The sequence below is a fragment of the Ananas comosus genome, linkage group 20, assembly GCF_001540865.1.
Source record: "Ananas comosus cultivar F153 linkage group 20, ASM154086v1, whole genome shotgun sequence".
Lineage (NCBI taxonomy): Eukaryota > Viridiplantae > Streptophyta > Magnoliopsida > Poales > Bromeliaceae > Ananas > Ananas comosus.
In genome coordinates this window covers 6,548,422-6,560,709 of record NC_033640.1, presented here as the reverse complement: position 1 = coordinate 6,560,709, position 12,288 = coordinate 6,548,422, and the positions used below count along the sequence as shown (strand labels likewise).

At 40.7% G+C, this 12,288-nt stretch overlaps 1 protein-coding gene and 2 long non-coding RNA genes across 5 annotated transcripts; 2 read left to right on the top strand and 1 right to left on the bottom strand.

Annotated features, from left to right (window-relative positions):
- LOC109725967 lies at positions 15 to 685 on the top strand. 2 transcript variants are annotated; one of them, XR_002220391.1, is made up of 2 exons: positions 15 to 188; positions 322 to 685. It is a non-coding gene; the product is annotated as an uncharacterized LOC109725967 (long non-coding RNA). The 2 variants fall into 2 exon arrangements; XR_002220390.1 differs by having other exon boundaries at positions 268 to 685.
- On the top strand, positions 4,507 to 7,516 carry LOC109725568. Its single transcript, XM_020254809.1, has 4 exons — positions 4,507 to 4,673; positions 5,048 to 5,843; positions 5,944 to 6,020; positions 7,399 to 7,516. The coding sequence occupies exons 2-4, from the start codon at positions 5,049 to 5,051 to the stop codon at positions 7,514 to 7,516; spliced, it is 990 nt and encodes a 329-aa protein (XP_020110398.1). The 5' UTR covers positions 4,507 to 4,673; position 5,048.
- On the bottom strand, positions 10,046 to 10,515 carry LOC109725429. Of its 2 annotated transcripts, none has more exons than XR_002220257.1 (3): positions 10,371 to 10,515; positions 10,206 to 10,273; positions 10,046 to 10,103 (listed from the first exon to the last, which is right to left on the bottom strand). It is a non-coding gene; the product is annotated as an uncharacterized LOC109725429 (long non-coding RNA). The 2 variants fall into 2 exon arrangements; XR_002220256.1 differs by having other exon boundaries at positions 10,071 to 10,106.

The window sequence follows — 12,288 nt, the reverse complement described above, 5'->3', positions numbered from 1 at the left end:
AAGAGAATTAGAGCAGCGGATGAGCCGACAAAGAAGAGACACAAATGTAAAAGATGCAACCAATTTGGGCACCATGCTAAGTCTTGCAAAAATCCTATGCCTTCTACCGCAGAGCCTTCATCTCAAGCTGATGGTGGATCACATGCAACATTCAACTCTACAAATTATAATTCCTCAACCCAATCTAGGTATAGAATTTTACTTATTGGTAATTATCTATTTTGTCAGTGCATGCAAGCTTTTACAATATTCATGAAATAAGTGTAGGCAGGGAGTCCATGTAAGCAATGAAAAAAATTCAACATTACCAGCTTATTGCAGCTACCATGATCCAAGTAAAAGAGGCAGGAAAAGAGCAACATACACCCAACCACTTGCTGGAACCAATAGCATTGAAGGGCTTACATCTCCTGAAGTACAAATGACAAATCTTGCATCTAGTAGTGAAGCTATACCCATTGAAGGAGCTACAACCACTGGAGAAACAACAACTACAGATTGGGATGCCGTCCTATTTTTCAGTTCCTAAGTTTATACATGTTATATAGAAATGGCTCTTTTTTAAAGTTAAACATGCACCTTTTTGCAAGGCGTAGGCTGCTATTTTGTTGCACATATGCTTTTAGGATTAGATTGTAATGATTTGGTATATATTCTAAGACATATTGTTATCATTTTGAGATGATACATGCACTGTTAAAAGTATGGTGCAAGTGAGGAAAATACTTTCAGATGTTTCTATACTTGGCTTTACAAAGATTTACATGATTGATTTTTTGTCTATTTCAATTGTTCAAAAGATTTCAACCATAATATGCTTTATTCTCTTGTACTTATGATGTTCAATACTTTCTACTACATGAAAACTAATTGAGATATAGTGTATGCTATTTTAATTTTTCACATATTATTTTCTAGTATATATAAATTTTCGAGCTTACCTATCTTCTAATAATTTATTAATAGCGTACCTATCTTCGGTTAGTTTATTTTGAATTCTAGATTTCTCATAAAAACTTCTTACACAATATTTGTTTTTGTATACAAAGAGAAATTGTTCTAAAAAATTTACTAAGAAGAAATATTACTATATTTTATAGATGAATTGTTCAATACATGATCGACCTCCCCACCTAGAAGAGGATTTTGTAAAAAATTACAGGAACTAGTATATAAAGTACAAGCTTTAGATAGAATAGGATTTTCTCCTTCAACTTCATAATTCTTCTATCTATATTTTCCTCCAGCATCTGGATTTGGTACTTAAGGTCAATTGTGCTGTGTTGAAAATCATCTATCCAGGCAAAGTAGTTGCACCATCTTTGTTCCTCAACCTGTAAAAAATATACGGTATTACGTATTTGGAATTTAATTAATAATTATATGCATACTAAAGCATCACATCAACTTACCCCCCAATTTGGACATCGATAAAATCANTATATATATATATATATATATATATATATATATATATATATATAATGTAGTAACCCGTGCATTGCAGCAGGTAGATACAGTTAAAGTAAATTTGATGTCTAGCTACTATATCACAAATTTCCTATTATTTTAGAAACGAAAGTAGTCTAAACGAATTAGATTTTCGCAAAAGTTTAAGTATACCAATCTACTGAAGTCGTTAGTAACAAAATGCTTATAGCTAGCAGAACCCGCAATTCGAGGCCCCTCGGATTGCGACGAAGTTGAGCACGAATGTCCACAGGACCTGTGGAGTACTATGCTCACCTTTTGAGGAGCCGTCGGTAATGAAAATGGTCGGAACAGAGAAGCAGGCAAGAAAAACCCTAGCTCGGCTAGATCTAGTGTCAAGAAAATCGCAACTAGGGTTCCGGCAGCCAGAAGGCATAGTTGCCGATCAGAATAGGGGGCGGCCAATGAGGGAGGGCCGGTGGTGTTTGAAGCTAGCGGCAGGAGACGACGGCGGCGCTCTAAGCAGTGTGGCAACCCCAGATAAGTTCGGGCAGCACTAAAAAGTTTCGGCAAGCGAGAAGGCCGGGGATCGATAGGCGACACCGGAGGGTCATCTGGGGTTCCCTAGCATCGGTGGCAATGGCCGGACAAGAGGGGATAGCCAAACAAGAGCTATGACCTAATCCTCCACAAATCTGCTATAAAAATGCTCTATGGGCTAGGAGAGGGCTCGACGATGCCAGGGCTACCGGAAGAGGGCTGTTGGAACCTCTAAAAGTCGGCGACGGTGATCCGAGGCGGCATAATCGAGAGGAGTGGGGTCTCATGCCACCTTGCTCAGAGAGAGAGAGAGAGAGAGAGAGAGAAAGTGCCTTTTGAATTAAGAAAGGACCTACAGACCTCCGGCGGCTCGAGGGCAATGGGGTGAAGATAAGGAGGTGGCGACATAGGTGAGGAGGGCGGCTGCGACAGCTAAAGGGCTTGAGAGGGAGAGATTGTAGGGTACTAGGGTTTCAAACCTTAGGTGACCTATATAACCTATTAGTCAAAATGCAAAAACACCTTTTAATCATCGTTAATTTGTACTGAGCCCTTAGCAGCATGTGCATTTGTGCAAAGATACATTCACTTGCAATTTTACACAAAATGATACATAAAAATATGAGAACTCTTCTCAAAAATATGATTTTTTCTATTGTCGTGCCTTCTCGATTTTCATGCTTTTGCACACTTTTGACATGTCAAGTCTAAAAATGGACTGCATCACGACATCCGGCACTGTCTGACCGTAAAAGTAGTGTTTTTGCTTCATTAGAAATGATTTCTGATTTGCGAAATTACCTTCCCTCTATCATTCCCCTCATTTTGTATATAAATTAAAAATTCTGATTCTAATTTGAATTTAAATAATTCTACTTCAAAATTTATAGTTATTACACTTAGTGTTTATATCTAAGTCCTTTGGCGCTTAGAGGCATTGGCATAGTTGCGGAATCAGTTATTCGGTATATAGGTGGGTGTTTCGATCCAAAGTCGAAAAGGTGGTGTCTGCTCGATTGTTTCTTCCCTATCATCTCATTTTGATTGCATGATACTTGTTGAGCTCTTTGTACACCACTTGACTTCATAGCTTGTTTTCTCTATAGTTGTTCTTTTATCTATATTCATCATGATTGAGTTGTAGAGCGGTTGTTATATGATCTAATCAATCGATGTTAGATATTAGTAGACATATACATCTTTCGATGATATTGCACGAGTACTTGATATTAGTTGACCTTGTTGGTTGGTGACACTTCATATACATTGATTTATCGCGTTGGTCCATGACACTTCATATAAATTGATTGACCTCGTTGGTCGGTTACACTTTATTATCCTTGAGACATTGGAAGATCACCAGATTGGTCGGTGATATTATTTGATTCTTGAGATATGGTTTGACTTTGTTGGTCAATGACATGTGACGCTCCAGTTTCTAGGGGGCTACCCATCCTAAAACAACTCTAGCCCTAACATATTTAACCCTCTTAGCCTTTTGGGTCTAGCCACTGCTCAAATGTTGTAGCCGGGTTAAGAAACTCACAAGCACCAGACAATGTGAGACTCATCTTGCTAACCTTAGCCGACCTTGTGGGGAGCCACACTTCACTAACAATGTTCGTCGGGTGAGGAGCCGCGCTCTACTCGCTATACGACCCTAGCTGAGCCGAGACTCATCTTACATTTCCTGCTAGTGATTGGTTCTAATACCAACTGTGCCGCCCTGCTCGCAGGGGGTCACCATCCTAGAACTATTCTAGTTCTAGTATGCTTAACTCTCTTAACCTTTGGGGCCTAGCCACTGCCAAATATGCTATAGACAAGTTAAGAGGTTTAGTCCTATTATACTTTATATGTGGGACTAGTCCAAATCCTACGAATGTACACTCCTTCCCTTTTTTAGCCCTGATGTCCTTGTCAGGCTCAAACATACTAACAAGCACCAGGTAATGTGAGACTTGTCTCGCTAGCCTTAGCCGACCTTGTAGGAAGCCCCGCTCCACTCATAATGATCGTCAACCAGGGAGCCGCGCTTTACTTGCTGTATGACCTAACTCAATCGAGACTCACGTCACACTTTTGGCTAGTGATTGGCTCTGATACCAACTATGATGCTTCACTTCCTAGGCCATCATAGAACTACTCTATTTGTACCATGCTTAACCTTTTTAACCTTTGGGACCTAGCCACCGCCAAACATGTTATAGCCGAGTTAAGAGATTTAGTCATATTATACCATATATATATATATATATATGGGGCAATTTCATCAGTGCCCCTGTCAAACTTGCAAATTTCGTCAATACCCCTCTAAACTTCAAAATATCGTAAATACCCCTTTAAACACATAAAATTATCGTCATTGCCCTTACCGTTAACGGTGCCTCACTCAACCTGGGTTAATATGTAGTTAAATAACAGTTAAAATATATAATGACGAATTTACCCCCCAAAAGTTAGGATAATATTTTTGGCGGGAATAACTAATTAATGCTGGAAAATTACTCTCCACTTTTCCAATGCCTGCACCATCAGAGGGTTTCTTCTTCAACAAGAAACCTCCCTCCTCCATCTTGCCCTCTCTCCATTCCTATTATTTTGCTCTTCTTCAGCAAGATTCTATAATTTCGGGCATGTTTGAGCTCCTTTTTCCCTTAATCACATTTTGAAGGATTTATATTTGTAAGGAAATGTGCTGGGTAAGATCTATTTGTTATTGGTTTTAATTCCATTTTAATATCATTGTTCTCATTTTATTCTCACATTAGCATAAGATCTTTACTATAAGCTCATGAACTTTTTTTTCACATATTGAGTGTGCACTTTGTTTATATTTATCATTTTAAGACAAATATCTATGGAGATCTTTCAAGGCCATTCTCAACAGACCACCTCCATCTACATTTTCTTTAGTTTCTTTAATTAATACCCCTTAATTTTTATTTTTAAAATTAAGTAGTTCAATCAACCTAATTAGTAATCTTTTATAAAAATTTATTTGTGTTTTTATCAAATTTAATGGCATTAATTACTTTTTATCAAATTTAATGACATTATTAAATGTGATCCACAGGATGGACTCTGATACAACCATTAAATTAACAATCAGATATGGAGGACAATTCGAAGACATGAAAAAAGGCAAGGGTAGAAGGTATGCTGGTGGATACCAAGACACTATTTACATAGACATGGATCGCTACAGTCTACTTGAAATCTTTGATGATATTAGAAAAAATTTTAAGTGGGGTGAAGGTCAAATATTGATTTTATGGTATGTTGCACAATGTGGAGAGTATGTGGTAATTAGCAATGATGCACAGCTAATGTCAATTTTTAGTATGCATAGTGATGAAAAGCAATTGATATTATATGTGACATTAGGAGAAAAAATTAACTTGCTTAATGTGTCGACTACTAGCATTGGTGATGGCAATGAAACAGGATGTAGCTCACAGGGTGTTAATATAAATGTGGATCCCTTAGAAAGAACTCAAATGGACAATAGATTTAGGAGCTCAACAGGAGTAGAGAGTAATTATGAAAAGGAACTTTATAAAGAGGATTCCGAGGCTATACTATCTGACGGTAGTCTTCATACTAAATATAGCAGTGAATCTAATAATGATGATGTGGAATCTCATGGTGAAATCTATGAGTTTGATAAGGATAATCCAATCATGAAAGTTGGTATGAAGTATCCTAACAAAAAGACATTGAAGAGATCCTTAGATCATTTTGCAGTATTAAATGGCTTCGAGTTTAATGTTGAAAAAAGTGATAAAAGGAGAATGACTGTGAAATGCGCAAACGAAAGGTGTGGCTGGAGACTTCACGCATCTGTTCTTCAAGACAAAACAACATTCGAGGTATAATTATCTTCTACATCTTATAGTTTTATTACTTAAATATAAGTTTTCTAGAGACTTGTTGTTTATTGCATGTAACTCTTGATGCATTTATTTGTAGGTAAAGACATTGAAAAATGAGCATGAATGCCCTTCTGTGAACAGATGTGGGAATAAAATGGCATCACAATTTTGGGTGTGCGATAGANATATATATATATATTAAACAGCTTGGCCCACGTGGCGTACAGACCCGCCACAAATACAAAATTTCTCAGCCCACACAAATAGAATCTTCTTTGTATTTGCACAGCGTACCGAACGATAACAACAATAGGATCACAACTCATAACCTACATTTACCAATCTACAAGCAATTGATGCGATGCAATTTCATACAGCTGATCAACCTTAAAGATGATGTATGCCTCTAAACACTCCTTAGACGCTGGATGATGCGATGCACATTACAACAATCATCCTATTTAAAAGTGCTCCCTATCTGGAAACTTTATTTTTAAACTCTATTTGTTCATCCATGAAAATCATTCGAAAATCTTTTAAAATTGTTTTCCGCACGGAAACTCCATCTTTGAAAATCGACTACCTCGAGAGGTAGAAAACCACAAGGCGTGAATCCATAAATCCAAGTACTGAAGATTCCTAAAATTAACTTCGATTGCATGCATAATAGAAAATACCAACTCATACAAGTTCATGATTATTCAAGCAATAACAGTGATCATCTAACTCAACCATTTTATTATTTAAACTATTAAATGTGGAAAGAAAAATAACCAGGGTGACGATCGCTAATACAGGCTAGCTAGGACATCTTCCCGTCGCACCAAGAATCAACTCCTCGCTCGTGCCACCTGGGGAAATGGGGGGTGAGAAACCACAACAAGGTTTCCCAGTGGGTACGATAGAGTCACGAAGGCAAATCATATTCACTGAAAAACACAAGAGATAGAACAATAGGTATGCATGAATATGACATGATACATAAGCGAACAACAGTAGTAATAGCAGAACAGTAAATGAGTAAGGAATAAAAGTACTACTGTATCAAAACCTCAACAGAACATATGCCTTAAAGGTAAATAATCCAAATGAAACCCAATCTGATGCCTGTCATATTTGTCCGCAGACCTCATGCGTTGTCTGTCACAATGCATACACTGACCTGATTCATGTGTGCACTGACAACCTATCTAAATAAGTACACCCCTGATCGGTGGCCAAGCCGACCTGGTGTCTAGAAATACACACAGTGATGTGACTAAATTATGCTGATATGCTCAATGCAAAAGCCAGCAGAAAATCGGTGCCTTGGCCAAAGCCAGATATAAGGGGGTACAACGTCGAATCATGATCAACCAGATCGAAATACATGACAAAGGAGTCGATGTGTTGCATGTACCCGAGGTCCACAGATATATAATATATACAAGCCTGCTCTACATGTCTATGAACAACTATCACCATGTAACTACCAAGATATAAATAAACGAACCGTAAACAAAGGCAACCGACATGTAGAGACTAAGATACTGATATACAAGTGTTATAACAGGGGAGAGGAAAGTGAAACAATCTCATCGACTACCAGCTCGCAGCACCCACCTGTACTACCAAGAACCTGGAGTGCAGAACACGTGAAGCCGACCCTCGGACCTATGAAAGATCTATAAAGTCAAGCTCTACCCAAAAGAGACACCCAAACAAACCAAACAAATGGTTACCAAAATCGTTAACCGAAAACCCGCCGGAACTTCGAAAACTTGCCGGAACGCCCCCAAGACAGACAAACAGCTCCGAAAATTTTTGATCCCATCTATAACTAACCGTTGTCCCCAAATACACTAAAATAGGTGTCCCGGGCACCAACCACCAACAACAAAAGCTAAAGGATCACTAAAATAGAACACTGCCGAATCTGGCTTTCGAAATTTACGAAACAGGCTCCGAAACCCTCTTGCCGCTATCCTACCACCTTCGTACTTCGAGAATGGCAGTAGCAACGAGCCAATAAGGCATGGCAGGGTTCTCAACCAATCCACAACTTTAGAATACTAGAACTCACCAATAAACCTTGTTCGTTCGGCGAATTTTCACCGAACGACTCCGTGGAGCCACATTCTAACTCCACAAATGTTCCCAGACCTTTGACGATCAGTCAAGAGGTTGCTAACGGTGACTTCACGCTGTTCAAGGTAGCACACGACGTTCCCAAAGCATAAAACATACAAATAATCCATAATAACACTAAATGCTATACAATCAATGCATAAGCGATGAGTTTAGAGCTCGTTACCTTGATCCATGTCGCAATGGATCCAACCAACCAGTTGATTTGGATCGACTCGACGAAAGGATGCCCATGCTCGCTGTCCGGAGTGAAAATGGTGGCTGGACAATAGCGGAACAATAAAAAAACCACCAAAAACTTGGTTCTGGAAGGGACCACGGTCATCACGCACAACGGAGCTTCACTGATCACAGCGAAGGTGAGCACGACACTCCACAGGGTCTCAGGAGTGTGGTGCTAACGCTCCGGAGACTCGCCGAGGTCTTAGGTGGTCGAAAAAGATAATCGGCTACAGAGCAACCACGGATTGGAGCCTACTCGAGCTAGGGCACTATGGAGAGCTGCCGGAGGCACTGCTGCCCGAGCCCCGGACAGAAGGTGGTCACTGCACCTGGAGGGAGGGGTCGGGACCCCTGGCCGGCGGCAAGAATCAGCGGCAGTACGGCAAGGTTGCGACACTTCCGATCAGTTGTCACGCCCGGGTACCAACGGAAGCATATCCTGTACGTGCACAGACCCGCCATACACCTACAGTATATAAGGCGTCTATAAGAAAACAAGTCGATAGGAGAAAACATAGAAAATTCCTATCCTGGCATCAGAGCATGTATAAGTCAATAAGACTATCAACAAAAGAACAAGAGTGTCCAACTCAAAATATAAGTACAAAAGAAAGTACCAAAACTATAACATCTGGATCCAATACTCATATACATCACAGGGTACACACAACATCTGTACAATGGTAGTCTCTCTATACACTGGACATCACCCTCGGCCGTAGCCCGAGTAACGAGGTGATCGACTAGCAAGCTCCTAGCAATGTCTAGCTAGACGCGACTCCCTTGCCACGGTCCCTAGCCTCTTCTGTAGAAGGCTCTGTAAAAATAATCATAAAAAGGGCGTGAGAACTATTAACAATAGTTCCCAGTGGGTAAGCCGCCAGCCTCGGCGAATTACACTACTAGGCTCATGATGTACTAAATGAAAATAAAGCAATAATTCCATGATGCATTTCCAATGCTAACAAATAAGGAACATGTATATAACATATAATTAACAATATCTACAGTAATGAGTTAACTGAATAATAGAAGCATAGCAACTATTGTAAGCATGAACATAAGCATGGATGTGTAAGTAACTACTGTACACTATAACTGATAATCATTCATTACTGTCAAATGTCATTTAGTACTTCTATTTCCATTTCATTTAGAGTTTTACTTTTATTTCATCAGGACCTACCCAAGGTAGTCCGGCTTCAGCTACGCCTAATGGCCCTGTGGTAGTATACACTCCCCACGGCAATCCACTTCGGCACCCAATCCCGCACGGGCGAGCAACTGTCGCGTAGGCCAACTCCGGAGTGCCGGGTTGTAGGGAGCTACCATCACAAGCGTCTGCGAATGAGCACAATGGCAAGCAAGCAAAGTCCATGGTCCAATATATCTCAAACATCATGGCATAGCACACTATGTTGTCACTCTCGATCTATTGATCAGAATTCTCAATAGAATAAACAATGAAACTTGCTAGCATCCACTAGATTAGTAAACACATAAAAGTAATGCCAATGGACATATTACATTAGAAACTTCCCACTATTAATATACTATTAATAGGGTCAAGAGAATGTCATTGTTCTCTACTTATAGGAACATAATAACTTGTCCATTAGTCATTCAACTAAATTAAGCGTGGACATAAAGACTTTTATGCATGAGTGTTCTCTACTTCATGTTCTCTACTTTATAGAGATTTCAATTCAATTATATATAAAACATTACGATAACGAGTTTCGATTCCATATCAATCACATAATCATAAAAGTGCCTATGTACCCATTTCTATAGTGACATATAGAACATAGGGGAGCTTCGCTTGCTCTGGTTAGGTCAAACCCACCTCTTACTAGGCTCAGATCAGTCACAAGAAGTACCAATATTCAGCTCAACGAAGCCCCAATCCTGCTGAAAACAAAGCACGAAATCACACCAATACTACAACCGAAATGTCCGCACTTAGTACAAAGTAGTAACTTGAATTCCTGTTTTGGTTCCCTTTAGTACCTCAAAATAACTCTCCAAGGGCTCTCTCAAGCTAGCCGAAGACAATCCAAGGGTCGATTGCACTCTCGCTGCGAACAATCATTAAACGGCGTCAAAACGCACGTATACTAATTCATATAGCCGAATTCTTGTGAAATTAGGTTTCTAACTGTAATTCCAGCTTACCTCAGGTTAGAACACCTTCTAAACCAGTCCCCAAGGTCACCAATCAAGCTCAATTTGGTTCAAAAACCTGCTGCGAAGAAAACAATCCAAACTGCATTAGTTCGCGCAAACAACTCGCATTTAGTTCCGAATTAGCTTCATAGTGAACTAATTACCTCTACTAAGCTTCAAAGTAGCTTATCCCTGGCCTAAGGAGGTTAATTCACAGCTAATTAACTCATCTTTATTTGCTGAAACCTCAGTTTAAAATAGTTGAAAGCAAAAACCTGAAATCTGTAATCAACTCGTCTAATAGAATGTTGATAACGGAAAAATTGAGTCGATTACCTCCTCAGGCTTCCAACCAGTAAACTACTGGTTCAGCCCTGCGAAAAGCCTTCCAGAACACTCTCTCACACATTTACGTAAGCTTTGCGACGCTCGCAAACAGCGAAGAACAGGCGAGGCGATGAAAACGGGCGAAATCGTCGATTCTAGGTAGAGAGAGAAAAATCCTAGAGAGAGAGAGAGTGAAGAAGGTGGAGGACCAAATTCTGAGCTCCAGCAACCTCTACTGAGCATCCCAGGTCGAGCTGGGGTCAAGTAGATAAGTATAAGGTGTGAAATTACCAAAATAACCTTACTGCCACGTTTCTGCCACTGTGTACCGGTACACAATGATGGCTGTACCGGTACACCAAGCAGAAAAATGCTGATTTCGCCAGATCAATGCACTTTCTTACTTTTAGCCATCCAATTACCCTCTAACTTGTCCAAAAACTTGTCCAAGCCTTTTAAAATATGTAGGATAAATCCACATATCATTTCTCACACTTGAAATTTCGCAATTTGCAAAAGTTCAGTGTATTACATCAGTCCCGCAGCTAGGGCACGCGAGCGCGGCGCAATGGCGGCTCGGGGCAGCCGGGGGCAATGCTGGTGGTCCCCCGGGACCGCTAGGGTCGATCGGAGGTGGCGGGGAGGCACGACAGCGGCAGGGTGGCTCCTCTCGGCCGCGCGGCCGCTCCCTCTAGGCCGCAGTAGCTCCCCAGGGCACAGCGGCGCCTGAGGAGGCTCAGGGGAAGTCGCCAAGGCCCAAGGAAGATGGCGGCGGTGGCGGCCCTTGCCGGCGGCGATGCAAAGACAAGGGGCTCCAGTCTCATCCCCTCTCAACACCAATAATAGAGAGAGAGAAAGTGAGGAAAGAGAGAGAGGAGAAGATAGGGCTTCTTCGACAGCCGGAGCGGCGACGGTGGCGGCGGCAGCAGTTCTTAAGAGGACAAGGTAGGGTAAAGAAAAGGGAGGCTAGGGTTAGGGTTAGGGTTTCAATGAAGAAACCCTAAAATCCACCTTTATAGCATGCCGACTTCGTGCCCAACTCCCTCGAAATACAATATTTTTTTCTGAGGTCCCGTCCATGTGTGTATGACAACCTCGCGTATTAGCCTGCCAAGTTTCATGAAATTCCACGCATAAAATATAGGGGGTTTCGCGCAAAATATGAAAATGTCAATTCGACCTTTCCTCGATAAACGCGCGATATCTGGCGATCCGTCCGTCAGCTTCTCGAACGGATTGTGCTGGCACATTCAATACGACCGAGACATCGAGCCCACAATTTTATTTTGCTTCAATAGGTCGCTGATTTGCAGCAAAAGCCATCGTCTCTCCGATTCTCCAAAACCACACAAATATAAAACAAAAGTCCCTCCAAAACCCCTCAAACAAGCATATTTGCGACCAAGGTCCCTATAACCTCCTCTCATAGAAAGATCCCCATCCAAGGGTCAACATGCAAAACGGAGCAACGAGAAGTTTTAAAACCAAAAACGATTAAGAACAAAAGTCCACTTTGCGATAAAATCGAGTTTTCTTGAAAATCGTGCATCAAATCCAAAATTCGTCAGCGCCATTGGGTCCGAAATAGTCAAACTATTGA

What these genes read in the sequence shown, in the direction of transcription:
- LOC109725568 (XM_020254809.1), top strand. Translation starts at nt 5,049, where the DNA reads ATGGACTCTGATACAACCATTAAATTAACAATCAGATATGGAGGACAA. An exon ending in AAGACAAAACAACATTCGAG is followed by an intron (nt 5,844 to 5,943) that starts GTATAATTATCT and finishes ATTTATTTGTAG; the next exon opens with GTAAAGACATTGAAAAATGA.